Raw genomic sequence first — 19,495 nt, forward strand, 5'->3', positions numbered from 1 at the left:
TATGTCACTCATATAAAGAACATATTCAAGGCGCACATAAAGTGAAAAAGCCACAGTACAGAGCATCCTTCCACAATCCCACATTGTTCAAGAAAATTAGGTTATTACTTTGTCGGCTTATTACGCTCATTACGTAGGGTCAATATACTATGAAACCAACATATTACGTGATGTCATAGCCGTGAATTTAAATACCTACATATATTTATAATAAAGCAATTTATTCACAATATAAACATTTGATAAACAGGGAATTTAACACTTATTGTACAAAATACTATATTTTTCTTTCAATTATCATCTTATAAAATCACTTTTAAAATTACTTATACTATGAGAGTTGCATTTTTGTTGTCGCTGTTGAATTTAACTGATTGGTAACTTTGTTTCATGCCATCATTGTTTTCACAAATCAATCAGAAGTAAATGAATAAAAATCCAGAGAGGTAAAAATTTAAAACAATTTATTGTGAACTGCAAGTTTTATTAGAGGATTCAGAACATAGTGAACTGGCTCAGTGAAACAATAACGACTGCAACAACGGCGAGTGCTGATTGGGTCTAATCCGTTTAATTCGGGGAATGAGTTTCAGTGGACCATTTTAATTCGAGTTCGTTTTCCTCATGAAGTGGCCTTCTTAACTTCACGTCTCAAGTGCCTTCAGCTTGCTTCAATCCCTCACCGTAGATCGTTTATGTGAGACTTTACGACCAATCGAAACTTTTTTTTCTTGTTGGTCGAACCTCACTCTTGAAAATATTGTTTCCAAGACAATTGCTTTGAACTTCTCTCTCAAAAAAAAAATCGAGAAACATGAAGACACTAACTTAAATATTATTATAAGAATCAATAATAATAAGTCACGTAAGAGATATATAGGCACGCCTTAAATATATTGCACTTTCGTAGCCAATAAGAATTGTGAAAGTGTCAGATTATCGCCAACTTCATCAGCACTAATGGCTTTTAAATTTACTTTTCTGAAATCAGCGAAAGTGCACTGGTGAACAAGTAATTTCGGTTGCTTTATATATTGCCAAGTACGCATGTAATTATTTGTTTTATTTAATTACCATATACGCTCTGAAAAAAATATATTCTCAAAAATAAATCATTGAATCAAGAAACCTTGTTCAAAAGCAGATATATCTTTAAGTAGTGATGTTATAAATTCTGTAGTATATACAATTTGGTTAATATCATATCTGATTATGAACGAGATTTATCGATTCAATAGTTTATTTTATTGAGATTGTAAGTATTTTTTCTTAGTTTATATAAATAGCGAACGTCCTTTCTTGAACTGGGATTATATTACCCAAAAATTATCAATTTTTTTACGAATCGGTTTAAATTGAAGATCTTTGCATGTAGATGCACACACAAAAATTAAATTTCCTATATCATATATATGATTCTTTTTTTTATCAAAAATTGAAAAATGAGAAAAGTGACAAAATTGCATTTTTTAAACCAACAAGTTGGAAGCTTTTCTATTAGAGCGATTGTCTTCGAAGATGGTTCAAATTGAAGCATTTTGCATTTTGAGGTACATTAAAAAATAAAATTTGCGCTTTGGCAATTTGGCTTTTTGTTACCGATAGTTAAAAAATATAAAAATGAGAACATTTCGTTTTGTAGCCTACTATCCTAGAAGCTTTACTTTTAGTGCGATATTTTTCAGGAATTGCTCAAATTGTAGGTCTTGGAATGCAGATTTAAAAAAAAAATGTGCTAGTGCATAGTTATATTTTTGTGAATCAGATATTGAAAAACAAGAAAAATGAAGAAATTTTGTTTTTTGGCCGTCTATGATGGAAGATTTTCTTTTAGTCCGATTTATTCTCGGATAGCTGAAATTGAAGGTCTTGACATGCAGATTTGCGTTTAAGAATCAAATTTAGCGTGTCCTGATATTGATTTTTTGTTAATATTATGTAAAGAATTCGAAAATGAGGAAATATTGTTTTCTTAGATCTCTGTGCTGGAATCTTTTCTTTAAGAATTATAGTTTTCGAAGTTACATTAGAGTAAAGGTCTTAACATGTAGATGTTAATTTGGAAAATAAAATTGTCAATGTTATAGTGATGTTTTTTTTGTTATCAGAGTTTGAAAATTAAGACAGATAAAGTAATTTCGTTTATTAAACTAGTATATGTGGAAAGTCTTTCTACTAGTCCGATTGTTTTGGACGTGGTTCAAATTGAAAGTTTTGGCATGCGGATGTGCATAGGAAAATAAAACTTATCATATCATAGCATTGATTTCGTGTTAGTATTATGCTGGAATCTTTTATTTTAGTTCAATTGTTTTCGAAGATAGCTGAAATTAAAAGACTTGGCATGAGGTAAATGTGGCAGTCTTTGTCAATGCATGGGCTGTCCGCAGATGGGCAGTATTTTACATATGGTAAACTGTTGTGTTCTTCTTTGTCCGCAAAAATGTTTTCTTTTTAAATGCTATTGCCGTTCACTCACACATCGAAGTACCGATAACCGAAACAGCCAGATTTCTGACTTGCCGATAATCTATGCATTCTACATCTACATGTATCTTTTCCAATATTGATTTTCTTAAAATTCCTAACAAAGGTATTTATAAATGTTCCTAGAAATTCGAAGTTTTCTGAAAAATACTACAAAAAATAAAATTACGTCTTTTTGTAGATTTTGATCGTTGTTTTTATAAAAGTTGATTTTCGTACAAAATTATTAACTTAATAATTATTTATTAAAAATTTTTGAGATGACTTTAACATTAATAAATATTTTCTCAAAAAAAACTGTGCAAAATTATTGTTTGATATATTCTTAGTGTCTTAGAATAAAAAAATCATGACGCTTTTTTAGATATTACCTCATTTGATAAGACCTCGCCGAAAACTCAAACATAAGAATAACCCGTCCAAAACCCCACTAGTTCACGACCAGAGCCTGAACATTACCCGCACAGAAATTAGTGAACAAAAAGGCCCGACCAGCCCTTGACCAACCACCGACCAGGCCCCGACTGAAATTTTGACAACAAAAAGCCCAACCAGTTCCCGACTAGTCCCCGACTGGGTACTTTTTCAAAATTAATAACCCGACTAGCCCCCGATTAGTGCCCGACTTGGCACTATGGCCAAAATGGGGTTATTTCCACACGGGAAGCAATAAGTAATTTACCTTTCTAAAGGTACGCATTATTCGATAAAACCCATTTCTTAAGCTTTAAATATGTTTAACATAGTTTCTTAAGCTTTTGAAATCTAAAATTCGTCTTGAGCTTCGAATAACTAGCACACTCACCTTATAGGTTTTCATTGAAAAATAAAAATTTCTATGATATATAGATATTTTTTATTATCAGAGGTTAAAGTATAAGAACACTGATGAAATGTCGCTTATTAGACCACTAGATGCTGAAAGCTTTTGTACGAGTCCAATATTTCAGGGACGTCTCAAATTGAACGTCTTGACATGCAGGTGTGCAGTGAAAAACAAAATTTATCATGTCATATTTTTGTTTCTTTGTTACCTGTGCGTAAGAAAATTAAAAAATAAGGAAATTTCGCTTTTTTAATAATTTTTTATAACAAATTTCGTTTGCTAGACCAATATGTGGTAGTAGTTTTTCAATTAGTTAATATTTTCGTTGATGGCTCGAATTGAAGGTCTTGTTGCTTGGATGTAAACTGAAAAATAAAATTTGCTTTCCTAATGTGTCTTTTTTTGTCAAAAGTCGGCTGTTATACAGGAAGCATATTCTTTCAATCTTATTTTCTTGGGATTCATCCTATCATAACCCACATCAAAATATCTCTTATAGATGTGCCGTCCTTTAATAACTTCCTTTTTTACATTCTCATCGTAATATCTGTAGTCTCTAATCTGCTATCTGTAGTCTGTAGCCTGTAGTCTATATCGTGTAGGCACGATAACTTTCGAACGATTTATCAGATTGGATTTTGCTTAGGAAAACTTTTTTAATACCAAAAAAGAAAGGACGAGTTCGTAAACCATATATTTTGGATAAAAATTCAAAAAGTGAGCGCATTTTCAAAATGTTGGCGACCTTTTTTTTCAAGATTGAAAAATTATATGTACGGTTGTTTATTTTACTCGGAAAATCGACCTATAATGATTTAATATGACTTTTTCCATTAAAAAGATAATTATCAAAGTTATAGCATTTTCAAAATCCAAAAAACAAAACAAAAATGAACATTTTAAGCCAAAGAATGCATGATATGAAAAAAAAATCAAAAACAAGAAAAGCGTTGACGTTTGAAACCCCTACAAGATTATCATAACAGCTTTTGGAATTTTCTCTAAAAGTCGAAAATTTAAATTTTGATCGTACAAAATATAGAGAAAAATTGAAAATTCAATTTTGCGGTCAAACTATACATGATACGAAATAAGAAAAATCAACTAAAATTACGCGTCCTGAAAAGATCAACTTTCTCATAAATCACTTTTTGACAGGACGCGTAGTTTTTGTTTTTAGTCGTAAGAAACAACAATCAATATAAAAAAATTAAAGTTTTGTGCAAACGACACAAGCTATGAAAAAATTAAATGGACAAAAGTTTCTCTCCAAAAAATAGCGAAAACTCATTCAAATTTGTCATGAATAATTGTTGATAGGTCACATAGTTTTTTCTCTAATAGTAAGAAATAAGATTAAAAATTAAAATATTAAATTTTTTGAAAAACGTCACAAGATACAATAATATTTTATTTAACCAAACTTTTCGCTTAAATTATATCTCCATTGAATATAAACAAATTAAAATGGAATAACGAGACAAGTTGCAATAAAATGTTTAATAATCATTTTTATTTTAATGAAATGCGCATTTTCTTTAATGATAAAAATAACATAATGAAAATACTTTTATTCCAATACTAATGTTTATTATAAATGGTAATAATATACATTTATTCAAATGATATATATTTTTCAATGAGGCTAAGATATAAATCTAATGCAAAATATAAATATAATTAAAATAAATGAAAATATTAGCGTAATTATTAAAGATAAGATTTATATTTTATTTTACAATATTTGAATAAGCAGCCACAGACTGAGGTGCAGAAATAAATATCATATAGATTTGATATACTAGAGTTGAACATAATGTACAAAAATTCGCATGTTCGACGTAATCAAATGCGAAGCATGATATGCATGATGAGAATGTGTTTGTTGAAGCTAAAGGAGCTTTTACAAAAGAGAATTCACAATCACCAAATAATAGTTGAGGCTGCTTTGACCTTTCATTAAAGGGCTTGCGCACAAATGTGGGATGAATATAAAGACAAAGCACGGTAGCGAGAGAGAAATACATTATCGAGCGCAAAGCGCGAGAACCAACATTCCAACGCCATGGGCGTCGCAAACCTGTTAGCGAAGCGAGTCGCGCGCGTAGCGCGTGACGAGGATATGCCCGCGGGGCGGGCAGATTTTTTATTATTTTAAACAAAAATAAATCTTGATGATCAAAATGATCTTGATGAATATATGTAATTGATTGATGAATATGGAACGGATTTAAATGTAGAAAATGCAAGAAAATTATTAATATTTAGAAATTGTAAAGAGGGAAAAGAATTCGTTTTCCTTTTAACGCCAACTCATATATTATTTAGCATTGTTCGTGTGACTGGGATATAATAAGAATCATTTCTAAAAAAATAATTGTAAATGTAAATTAAATTGCATATACAAAAAATTATATTTAAGATAGGTTCCATTTTTAAAAGGGAGGCACACATTGCGTTACTAATTTATATTCAGAATGTTCCAGAGTAATTATTACCATTAATAGTATGACGCTTTACAATTAAGATTGGACAATTAACATTTTTCTGTCTACAATTAATTTCAATAGTTTCAACATTCTAAAGCAGATTAAATGTCAAAGATCAAATATTACCGTTACAAAAGATCAAACTTTCTAGAATTAATTACTAATACCTTCCGATCACCGAGACTCAAGTAACAATAACCATAAGTGCTATTTGATGCCTTTATAGCAAACAAAGTGCAATTTTCTCCCCAGGTGTCTTTTATGCTTACTATATTGCCTCGAATGATGCCTTTACGATCCCGGCAACGAGATCAGTGTTTCAGAGAGGTTTTATAGACTCGAGTGAGCGTTTTATGTCTCGGACATACTCGTCACTCTTTAGAAAAACCGCAAACTATTGACAAATTTGGGATCTCATTTCTCGGGACTGAGGGGAGCTTTTTCGAGTGGACCGCGATTATATTTCTGCTATATAGGACCTTCCCTTGCGTATTAAAATCATGTGCCTGAAACCATGGATACGCCCCAGGCGCGCATCAATAACCCCGTAAGTGTACACTGTATAGCAAAATACATAGACGAATGCCCAATAAGTACTCCATGAGCAGACACACGTCAGACCTTGCACATGCATGTAATTTGTAAACTGCATTGCAAGGCTATTATGATATGCCTACATATTTGTGATATGCCTTTGTGATTTCAAGACTGACCTGACCTATTGAGAGAGGGTTGTCATTTCATATTGGTAAACTATTATTATTATAAAAACATTTCAGTGTTGAAATGTTGTCACAGGCTTATACTGCCCAACATGTCGAAGGCATTTTTTAGTTAGAGATGGATTTTTATTTGATCATTTTTGCACGGGGCTGTCCCTGTATATATCATCAGTCGCGAACGCATTTTTATAATGCAATCAAGTCATCTGATGAAAGCAGTCTGCCCAGACATATTGGACAAAGCCTGGTTCTACCCCATCATTGACGGACTGGGTTGCAGTCAAGTACACGATGGGGGACCTACAGCTTAAGGTGGGTTCCGACCCACCAGAACCTCGGTAAAGGTACATTGAAAAATTTCCAGAGGTACCGGCTCAGGGATCGAACCCCGGACCTATGCGGTGAAGTCCGGGGGTCTAACCAACTGAGCCACCGAGGCTCTGGAGCCACCGAAGCTCTATTATAAAAAACATTCCAGTGTCGAAATGTTGTCACAGGCTTATACTGCCCAACATGTCGAAGGCATTTTTGGTTAGAGTTGGATTTTTTATTTGATCATTTTTGCACGGGGCTGTCCCAGTGTATATCATCAGTCACGGACGCATTTTTATAATGCAGTCAAGTGATCTGATGAGATCAGTTTGCCCAGACATATTGGATAAAGCCTGGTTTTACCCCATCATTGATGGACTGGGTTGCAGTCAAGTACACGATGGGGGGGGGGGCCTACAGATTACGGTGGGTTCCGAACCACCAGAACCTTGGTAAAGGTACATTGAAAAATTTCTAGAGGTACCGGCTCAGTGATCGAACCCCGGACCTCTGAGGTGAAGTCCGAGTGTCTAACCAACTGAGCCACCGAGGCTCCTCTCTATTATTATTATTATTATTATTATTATTATTACTTTCAACTCCTCTCGACTAAGACAATTATTGTCTTTTTATGTGATTTGTTAATATTTTGATGAATGTGTTGCAGTTTAAGGCTTGGATATGTTAAGATTTTTTAAGCAAAATTAAACAAATAAGGCAACAACTCCCAAAAATGTGACCCAGCAGAGTTGCATTAACGCGGGTTATATTAGATTACCCTGGATTACCTTTGTAAAAACAATTACTTAGGAGTACATATGATTATGGTGGACTAATCCATCTAAACTAGAATCACGCGAATTTGCAACCAAAAAGGATTACTGTTTAACCAAAATATTTTAATTTAAAAAATAGATTAACTTTGAACAAAATACTTAAATTTTTAACTAAGAACGTGAATTTTCTACGAAAAATGACGAATTTTCAACAAAATACACGGAATTCCCACGAACTATTCGATTTGTAAATCAATAAACGTCCGTTGTCAACCAAGTAGTTAAATTTTGAACTGAAAAAGATCAATTTTCCACAAAAAATTAAATACTTTAATCTTCAGTTAAAAAACTTGATTATCAATCGAAAAAATAAATTCTCAACAAAATAGTTTCATTTTCAATCAAAGAAATAAATTTATAATTGAAATAAATATTCTTCAAACAACAGCAAAATTATTTTTAATCAAAATTGTTGTATTTTCTACAAGGTACATTAATATTTAGCCAAAAGAGATTAATTCTCAATGAAAAATGTACTAGCTGGTATTTCAGCCAAAATATACTTTTATTTTAAATAAAAAAGTTAAATTTAACCAAAAAGAAGAATTTTCAATAAAATTGATCAATCCTGAACCAAAATGAAGAATTTTCATTCATCTAATGATGAATTGAATCGTTAAATTTTCAATTTAAAAAATTAATCTCTAAAAAATTGAATTTTTATCAAAGTAATTTACCTTTTAACCAAGTAGTTCAATTTTCAACTAAGAAGAGCAATTTTCTACCAAAGCAAAATTTGTTACACCAAAATACATATATTTTCAATCGACTAGTAGAATTTGCAACAAAAAAAGATAAATTTACGATACAAATGGAATTGTCAAATATACCTTTAAGGAAATTTATTTTTTAAAAACATTAATTTTCGATCAAAAAGATATTTTCTTAAACAAGAAGATTCTTTTATTCCTAAAAACACAAACTTTTCACAAAAACATGAATTTTCAACAAAATAGTTCAGTTTACAACCAAGAAGATGAATTTTCAAACTAGAATTTTAATTTTCTACACAGAAAAAACGAAATTTCAACAAAATGCATGAATTTTTAACTGCAAAACACAATTTATCATGAAAAATTACATAGTTAAATTTATATTTAAAGAAAATTAATTTTCAACCAAAAACACTGAATTTTCAACCAAACCATTTTCAACTCTAATCAGGGATTTTTAAACAAGAAATTGAATTTTTCACAATAAAAATGAATTTTTAACAAATTAGTTCAACTCCCAACCAAGTAGTCGCATTTTCAACTAAAAATCTAAATTTTAAGTTGATTAAGTTTCAACAACAAAAATTGAATCTTCAACTGTATAATTGAATTTTTAACAAAAGAAATTAAATTTCTATTAAATTAGTTGAATTTTCAAAACAGAAGATGAAATTTAAACATAACAGTTGACATTTTAACCAAAAACTTACTTTCTAACTAAATTGTGAAATTTCCTACAAACAACATGAGCTTTTCGCAAAATAGTTGAATTTTTTAGCAAAATCAATAAAACTTGAACAAAATGGGTGTATTTTTAATCAAACCATTTTTAACTCTATTCAAGAGTTTTGAATTAGAAAAATTAATTTTTAACAAGGAAAATTGATTTTTACAAATATTTTTTGATAATGATTTTTAATTTTTAAATCATGATAAAATGGTCTCTTGCTCTTCTGGAATTCGAACCCAAGTCTTTCAGGTTGCTGGTCTGATGCGCTTACCCACTAAGCTACATAGAGATGAGCTGAATTTCTTCACAACTCCTTCAAGTTGAATTACGACGCATTTCCTTATACATACTTGTCAGATTAATATCTCGACAAAAAGTTATATTTTTTTGATATTATGGTCGATGAGCAGAAAAATGTATTAAATAAATTAATGTTAAGTGGTTTTTGTCTACTGGTCAAAATTGAATATTTTTTAATATTGATTTTTAAGTTTCCAGTTTTATTATATTATAATACTGCTACTAACATAATATTACGCCGTAATTCAATTTGTGTAGGGATTGCGAAGAAATTAATCTCGTCTCTCCGGAGCTTAGTGGGTAAGAGCAGCAGATCGGGAATCTCAAAGACATAGGTTCGAATCTCAGCAGATCTAGAGGCAATAAACAATTTTTAAGTTAAAAAATGATTTTTGAACCAAAAAATCGAAATTTTAACCATTTCATTAAATTCTCAAGCAAAGAAATGAATTTTCAACAAAAAATATTAATCTTCAATGAAGACTATTCATCTTCTACCGAAAAAGACGAATATTCGACAAAAGTATATCCCTGAATTTAAGATTGAATTTATCTTAAATTTACATCTATGTTTTCATTAAACCGGTTTATTGAATGTTTTACTTTTCAATTTAGTTTAGAAAACTTCACATTTGAAATTGATTAGTGTTAAAGATGTGAATCTGAAAAGTTGAATCCCCATAGGAGAAAATCGGAAATCAAAAACCTTTTTTCCATGACTTTTATGTCAATAGTGTTATTTGTCGTGAAAAACAGATTGGTGTCAATATAGACCTAAGATACTTGATTTAAAACATAATTTGAATGCAATTGAAAAATAACTTTCATAATAAATATGCATTATGTTCTTTGCAAGAATCCAATATTTGATACCCCAACATACTTCCTTTATGAAGGTTTCTTAATGAGCACCTTATTCACAAAATACAATGGATGTTTTTATCGTCTGTTTCTTCACAAAATATATGACCTGCCTATTATATTACAAGGAGGCATTGACCGATTTCTATCGATCGATTGTCATTATCTCGAAAGTTTGTGTTTCGCTTACATGAACACCTACACAGCTAAATTGCCCGGACGAAGCTACATTTCTCTCGAATCTGTAAATCATTTCAGGAAACTGTTTAAATAGATAAGTATATATATACAGCAACCAATACACGTAGAAACTTTATCAGATATATTCGGCCGGTTCAATATTGACTCTGGGAAAGTGCTGCACGGAAAAATCCATATAATTTTTCAGATTCGAACCCCAATGACGAAATGTAAATACCCGAACACAAGAAGTAACTACCCCTATTTCAAGGGGTTGTTCAAAAACCACGTCACACTATTTTGAAAACTGTTTTCACCCCTTTCCTTCTTTTTTAGTCATCACACAAAGCTTGAATCGCCTAGAGTGACGTCACAAAAAATAAAAATAAATATAAATATAGTTATAAGGATATAATAATAACATCATATAAAGTAATAATATTATTAATATTATAATAACAAATATAGAAATTAAAAATTTTTTCTTCGATGTCATTTGATAACCGCCCAAAGTAAAACACAGGATCTACCAACATGTACAGACTTCACAGCCCAAAATTTTCTCAAAGCAGGGAAAATAGAGCGTTCTTCACGGAAATAGGCAAATAATGAAAAAATAGAGACTGAAACATATTAAATTTAATATAAAATGCTTAAGATATTATGTCGAAATATATTACGTTTGTAACAACATTGTTGAATTTCAAATTAAAAACTATTAATTTTCTGTCAAAAGATCATTAATTTTCAATTCAAGAGTTGAGTGCTCAAGTTAAAAAGTCGAATGTTTTAGAAAACAGTTGAGTGTTAAACCCAAAAAGATCAATTTTTTTACCAAGAAAGATTACTTTTTAACAGAATAGTTGAACTTTCAACAAACTATCAAATTAATTTCAAACCAAAAAATTGCATTTACAACCAAGTAGTTTTAACTTTCTAGCAAAAGAAGTGAATTTAAAAAAAATAGTTGAATTTGTAACCAAATAATTAAATTTGTAACCTAGAAAGATGAATTTTCAACCAAATGATAGAAATTTCAAACAAAATAGATAAAACCTCAACCACAAACAATTAAATATTGGAGACAAAAAGATGCATTGTTTTAAAGACATTTGAATTTTTACTTCATAAGGACGATTTTTCTATGCCAAAAGATAAATATTTTAAAAAATAGTACAATTTTTAACAAAGCAACTAAATTAAAAAAATAATAGTTGAATTTTGAACCAACCAAACAGTTGCAATTTCAACAAAATAGTTTAATTTTTAATAAAATTTTTGAAATTTTGAAATAAATAGGGAAGTTCTCTACAAAAAATTTGAATGTTCAACAAAAAATTTATTTTCATATAAAAATGATCAATTTTTGTCCAAGAGTGAAATAGTTAAATTTGTAGTTCGAAAAATTGATTTTCTACCACAATAATAGAATTGTCATCTCAAAAAGACGATTTTCTACAACAGTTGAATTTTAAAAACCAAAAATATACATTTTCAACAAAAAAATTCATTTCAAACAAAATAATAAATTTTTTAACTAAAAACCAAACAAATTTTGAATATCCAATAATAAAATAAACTTTTAACAAATTAGTTCTACTTTTAACAAAACAGTTGAATTTGCAATAATATAGATTATTTTTTTACCAAAAAAGAGGAATTTATGACCAACTAGTTGAATTTTCAACTAAAACCCATTAATTTCTAACCAAAAATGCAATTATTACATTTTTAATAAAAAATTTAATATTTGAATTTTATACTAAAAACGATGTATTTTTAGCCAAAAATAGAAACAATGTTAAATTTCCAGCAATAAAGTAATTTCCAGCTGAAAAAAATAATTTTCCACAAAATAATCAAATTTTCAGCCAAATATGCTGTAAGATTTTTAACCAAAAGACAGTGAATTTTGAACAAAAAATATAATAGTAGAAACTTCAATTTAAAAAAATTAACATGTTGACCGAAAAATAGTTCGATTTTCTTATTGAGTTCTATGAGTGTAGTTGGAATTTAAGGCGGTAGATAAAATAAAATGGGGAAACAGGAATTTTCTTGAAAACATGGGAAAAAGAGAAATTCGTTTTTAAGCTTTTTAAGCTGTTTAACCTGAAAGAAGAGAAATAGGAGAAAGAGTCTGTATTTAGATGCTTTAGTTTTAAAATAAAATCGATAATTCTAATTTTTAAAGCATTTAAAGAAATTGTTCTTTAATTTATATTGTCAATGTTTCATGTGATATTCGCATTACAAAGATTCTCAAGAAGTCGACAACTTCCTGCAAATTCTGAGGCTCATATATAATTTTAAAGTCACATTGCGGAAGAAGTGGGCCGATTTTGTAGAAAGTTAATAATGGATGATTTTGTGACGAATAATAGACCGTGGATATTGTATTTTTTAAAGTAGAATGCACTTGTTTAATTTATTCATGAGAAAAATGGTGTGATGTAAGGATTTTAATGTATGCTATTTGACTCGAAAGATTACGATAAGAATCGAGCTGCTTAGAGATAATAGTTGAGTTATGAATTCGTGAATGTAGAATCGCTTTTATCAATTTTTATGCATGAAAAGTAATACCTGGAATATCCAGAATTACCACTTAACCAGTGAATTATATATATTTTTTATATTAAAGTAAGTGAACTATAGAGGTTAAAAAAGTAATTTTCCATTCTATATAATATATAAATAATTTGTAATAAAAACAGTCTATGCTTATAATATCTCGTACAGTCTGCATCTGCATTCATGAACAGAAACTTCCATTTTCAAATTTAAAAAATCCTTTTATCTTGAATAAAGAAAGGTTATTTGAACCCAACAAACGATTTCCTGCAAGCATAAAGCCTCACATCGTTTTTATATTACGGCGAATATTAATCAGCGAATTTCATCCACTCGGAATTCTGTCTGTTTAATCAGAGATCTCATATCAAAAAGAAAGTGTCACGTTTTCCGATTTAATCATTTACTCACTTTCTCTCCGCCTCTGTTTGAAGAGCCTCTTTTTTTATTTTTGCACAATATAGACATAAAAGGCACTGAAAAAAATATTTTTTTAAGTAAAATACCTGTGTAGAAGTGAAACGTGTTTGTATGGTGTGATAGACTAGCCAGTCTAGACTAGATGATAAGGAAAACATTCTTTTTTTTTGAGTTCATTTTTTATTTTTTATAGTTTTAAGAAATCGGTAAAGATGGTTCGGGCATGATGAGCTAATGGCAAATGAACGACTAACAAAAAAAGTGTATCTAGGTAAAGTAAATGGCAGTGTGCCCAGAGGCAACCCGCGGAAAGAATGGTTAGAATGTGTGACTGCGACCCTAGTTGGAAGAGACATAAGAAGCCGCAGAAACATGCGAGCCTGCAGGAAAAATGCATGGACATTAAAGAAGCTAGAAAAGTATGTAAGGACAGAAAAATATGGAGACAAATAGTTAATGAAAAGAGTGTCAGTAGAGTAAATTACGCCTGAAACAAAAGACCTTGGATACTAATGGACCCAAGTAGGGAACCTCACATGACGACTTTGTGTGGATCTTCACTTGGGGTGATTGCTAGAGAGATTGATCAGTAACCTGGGTCGGAGCAGTGTTGCGGAATGAACGTGTTATTTAAATAAATATCACGAGAATTCTGGATTAATCTAAAAATTGTATATCCCTTCCACCCATTACTTCCTTCCCCACGGAGTGAGTCACGCCCACCCCAAAAGGGAAATGGCTTAATGGTGTAATAATAATAACCCTGGATCTTTTTGGAAATGCACAACAAATAATTAAATAAGAAACTTAAAATGTGTTTGATTCTGAGAGGATATCGAGCATTTGCTGTTCACGCTTGAGTGCTCGCCTTAGTGACAACCGCAAACCCCGCGCAGCTCCTGTTACACCTACCTGCGGCACGACGTCAATTCTCGGAGGGATTATAGAAGGGAGGGCTATTCAAAGGTTTCACGGTATTTTAATTAGACATTTAGACATTTATTTTTGTCGTGACAGACTAGCCAGGACCCGGTTAGTGCAGGAAACTTATAAGATGATAAAGAAAAAAATATATTTTCTTCAATTTTCGGACAAACGTCACAATGACAGTAACTTTTAAAGCTATATCTGTTAGGTATACATTTTAATAATAAATTGAATAATTTTTTTTAATTTGATTAAATGTGTCCCTTTCCATTGAATTTCAGCTTTTGAATTCCCTGGCGACAGATTTGGACTGCATGCTGAACGAGCTTTGTGCAACCTCAGATTCATATAAAAGGTGAGTTTCACACTATTTTTTTTAATTGTACCAGATTGCAAACTATTTTTGTTTATTTTAAAGGTATTAAAATGTATTTCTCAGATTTTGCAAAAATTAAGAAAAATATTCAGGGTGCCCGCAGGCCAGGGCGACCCTAGATATAAAGCTAAAGAAACGACTATATGTCTTATTAAAAGAAAAATATTAGGTAATAAACTAATACAATTATTTAAGATAATAAAAATATACATGAAAAATATGTTAGATTTTAAGAAGTACCCAAAGTAACAGTCAAGAGTAAACAGAACTGTCACAAAGTTACTGTTAGTAACTTTTTTCTCTTTTCAATATAAAATCACTATAGTTAATTTTTTAATAAAACATCATTTTAGACATTTCAAATTCAATTACATTATGCCATGGGTCAACTATTATTGAATCCAGGTCTATACCTATTTTTGAAGTTTCTTGAAATATTTTAAGGTATTTTAAATGTTTCCAAGGAATTTTTAATAGATTTCAATATTTTGAAAACATTTCGGAGGACTTAAAAGATTTTCGACCATTTTTGAAAATTTCAAAGAATTTTTAAAAGCTTTCAAAAGTTTCAAAGGATTTCGAAAGATTTCAAACGATTTAATATAATTTAAGTTATTTTAAAAGACACTAAGAAAATCTTAATATATTTCAATAATTTGAAGGTATTTCCAATGATTCTAAAGATTTTATGATATTTTTTTAACATTCCAAGGTATTTTCAAGAGCTTTAAAAGATTTCAGGGGATTTCAAAAGATGTTCAGAGGATTTTAAATCTTTTAGGATATTTGTCAAAATTTCAAGAAACTGTAAATAGACTTCAAGAATTTACATGTATTTCATAGGATTTTAAAAGTTTTTAGGGTATTTTTAACACTTCCAAGGAATTTTAATTAGCTTTAAAAAGTATCAAATTATTTCAATAGATTTTAAATAGTTAGGGGTACTTTAAAAAATTCCTAGGCATTTTTAACTCATTTAAAAATTGTCATGGAATTTTTAAGAATTTGAATGATTTTACGGGATGTGAGCGAATTTAGAATAATTTAAGAGATCATAACAAATTTGCCATTCATTTGAATATATTAAATGGATTACAAAAGATTTTAAAGAATTTGAAATATTTTATGGTATTTTTAATGTATTTCGATCATTCAAACATATTCCAGTGGATTTTAGGATATTCTCAAAAACTGCAAGGAATCTTTAAGAGCCTTAAAACCCCTCAAGAGATTTAAGACGATTTCAAAGGATTTTTAAGATCTTGGATCATTTAAATAAATTTTCAGAAGTTTTAAAAAGTTTCAGAAAATTTCAAAGATTTTCAAAGATTTAATATATTTTAGGGAAGTTTTAAAGAACCAAAAAAATGTTGATAGATTTGAATAATTTGAAGGTATTTTCAAGGTATTTAAAAATTTCAGAATATTAAAAAATTCCGAAGAATTTTTAGGAGCTTCAAAATATTTCAAGGGATTTTAAAAGATTTAAGAGGATGTTAAATCCTTTAGGTTATTTGTAAAGATCTCAAGAAATTTTTAATAGATATCAATAATTCGAAGGGATTACAAAGAATTTATCAGATATTAGGATATTTTTTTAACTCCAAGAAATTTCTAAAAGCTCTAAAAAGTTTCGAAACATTTTAGAAGATTTATTATATTTCAGGGAATTTCAAAGGATTTGAAGAAACATTAAATAGATTTCAATAATTTAAAAGTATTCCAAAGAATTATAAAGCTTTTATGGCATATTTTTAAAACTTCTAAGAAGTTTTGAAGAGCTTTAAGAAGTTTCAAATTATTTCAAGCGATTTAAATAGTTAGGGGTATTTTAAAAGATTACAAGAAATGCGCAATTGATTTTAATAATTGGAAGGGATTTCAACCAATTTTCAGGAATTTGAAATATTTTAGGGTAGTTTTAATAGATTTCAATAATTTGAAGTTATTCCAGTAGGTTCTAGGTTTTTTTAAATTACAATTAATTTGCTAGAGCCTTAAAAATTTTCAAGATATTTCAAATTATTTCTCCCCAGGCATTTTTAAGAAGTTAAAAAAATTTCCAAGAACTTCCAAACATTTGAAAAAATTTACATGGAGCTTTAAAGAATGATTTTAAGTGATTTGAAAAGTGTGTAAGGTATTATAATAAGATTTTCAGGATTTCCAGAAATATCATCAATTTTCATGGAATTTTATGTGATCTTAAAAAATTTAAATGGTGTTTAAAGCATTTATTCCCAAGAAGACAGGGATTTCGTAGCGTTTCAAAGGTTTAAAAAGATTTTCAAATATTTTCTGCAATTTATTTGAATTAATTTGGATATTACCCTGAATTCTTATTTATTTATCCTCATATCATTATGAGTCTTTTGAATTTTACAAAAAAAAAATTTTATTCAATTGAATTCTTCTGAATTCATTCAATTCAACTTCTTTGTAGTATTACTTGCATTTATTTTGAAGTCTTTTAAACTCACCTCCAATTCTTAGAAGTTTGATCAAATTCTTTTGAATTCTCTTAATCGTTTCTAAAATCATTTCAAACATACTGAATTCAGTTAATTTTTTTGGAATTTCTTAAAAATTCGTCTTGAATTTTTCTGAATTTCTTCGGACTTTGCTCATTTTTCTTAAGTTCGTTTAAATTCAATATAGTTTCACTGAAATCAGTAGCATTTTTTGAATTTTTTTTAACTTTATTTAAATTACATTGATCTTTACTCGAATTATTTTCAAGTCTTGTGAGTCGAATTCTTTTTCAGATCAAAAGAACATTATTCACATTTTAATGTACATTAGTTACTTTTTGGGTTGAGAATTAGTCACTCTTGGTTACTTTTTTGTGTGTAAATAGTTATCTTTTCCCTATTTCAAGTGAATTAGGGTATGGCAGCTTTGGAAACCAGAAATACAAAACTCATAATTCTAAATTTAAAATTGTCTTGTTTCATTTATTGTATACAGTACTTCTTCGCGGCTTTTTGCGACCCTCAGTACAATATTAGTTTTTTTGTTTTGTGGCTTTGGGGTCCGTAAATGATGAAGCTTTTATATTTTCATCAGACTTCAGTGACTTATTATAGAAAAAGTTTTTTAGGTGCACTTCACATTTATACCTAAGACATATTTTTGTGCGTCGTCTTTTTGTATATAACATTAATTATTGTTCTACGTAGCTAAGTTATAATAACAAAATTTATGCATTTTTATTCAATACTTGAGATTTTAAATCAGCTTCTAGCAATTGTACATTCAAGACATTAAATTCTTATTTTTGACTTTTACCTACAACCGCACTTCATTATTGTACTACACTTATTTACGTGAAAAACCGATTTTTATTTTTAATCAACATAAGAACTATTAATAGAGCGCAACAGCGAAGTTATAAACTTGAAACCATAAGATACGGAAACAGAGACAGATAAGAAGTGGCAATCTGTTGCTAAGTTTAAAAATTAGATTCTTAGTGTTTTCGGCCCCCCCCCCCCCCTTCTGACACTAGGAATTGTAGTTTAGAACTAAACAACAGAATGCCATTATTGCCTCGAAAATAAATGGTTCAATGAAAATAAAAGTTCAATGGTTATTGTATCTTACACTTTGTCTCTGTTTCCGCACAATAAGGTTTCAAGTTTATAACTTCGCTGTGTGCATTAAAAATAAAAATCGGTTTTCCACGTAAGTAAGTGTGGTGCAATATTGATGGACGGTTTTACGTAGATGTAAAAATGTATAAATTTTGCTATTATAACTCAGCTACATAGAACAATAATTAATGTTATATACAAAAAGTCGACGCACAAAAATATTTCTTAGGTATAAATGTAAAGTGTATCAGAAAAAACTTTTTCTATAATGAATAACTGAAGAGGGCCCATATATGGAGCCGAAGCGTCTGATGAAAATATAAAATCTTCTTTATCATTTACGGACCCCAAAGCCACAAAACCAAAAGACCAATACACATGGTACATTGAAAACGTATGTATATATATATAATCATTAACTTCTAAAATGTATCTAAGAAAAAAATATTTCAGGAAATGATAAACATGTCTAATTATTGTCGCTTGAAATTTATAGGAACCTCGTAAGTGAAATCGTTAATTTCGGTAATTTATAGTGGAAATCTTCTTAACACCCCTGGAATCATTTCCATATCGTAAAGACCCTCCTTGATCTATGGAAGCCTTCAAGTATATTTCTATGGCACGATATAGGGTGACTAAGGCGACAAGAAACTCAAATAAAAGTCACATTAATGATTAAAAATAATACCCATTTCCTGTACGTGCGCCGAGAACAACTTCATTGGAACGAGAAATAATTAATTTACACCCTCAAAAAGAAATAATTTGGCTCTAAAATCACGCACCATTTTTATTACCTGCCGCTGATAAAAATGTGTTGTCGGGCAATATAATATTTTGTTTATCCCAGAAAAAATTTAATTACACATACATGCAAGACCCTTGTTTGACCACCGTTTACAGACATCGAAAATGGTCGACTTGGCATTGTGCGTGAAGGCGCTGAGTAAAATCTCCAACATTTTTCAGCAAAATTATTATACCAGTGTATAAAATTCTTTCACTTGTGAACAAAATTCGTTCAGTAGGTAGTAAAGTTCTCCCCATGGTTACCAAAACATTTTGCTCACTATGTGAACATCGTCCTGGGTAAGGTTGCGTTACTCATTTATCATTATAGTAGTTCTAAGTCGTTATGTCAATCGT

General features: G+C 29.8%; 1 protein-coding gene across 1 annotated transcript in view; it reads left to right on the plus strand.

Moving 5' to 3' along the window:
• The window catches only part of LOC117168509 (protein sprint), a 353,946-nt gene that overhangs the window by 55,567 nt on the left and 278,884 nt on the right, over positions 1 to 19,495 (plus strand). Inside the window, exon 2 of the mRNA XM_033354234.1 lies at positions 14,659 to 14,732. Coding sequence (XP_033210125.1) covers positions 14,659 to 14,732 — 74 coding nt within the window. The remainder of the gene's footprint in view (positions 1 to 14,658; positions 14,733 to 19,495) is intronic.

The sequence above is a fragment of the Belonocnema kinseyi genome, chromosome 2 (assembly GCF_010883055.1).
Source record: "Belonocnema kinseyi isolate 2016_QV_RU_SX_M_011 chromosome 2, B_treatae_v1, whole genome shotgun sequence".
Lineage (NCBI taxonomy): Eukaryota > Metazoa > Arthropoda > Insecta > Hymenoptera > Cynipidae > Belonocnema > Belonocnema kinseyi.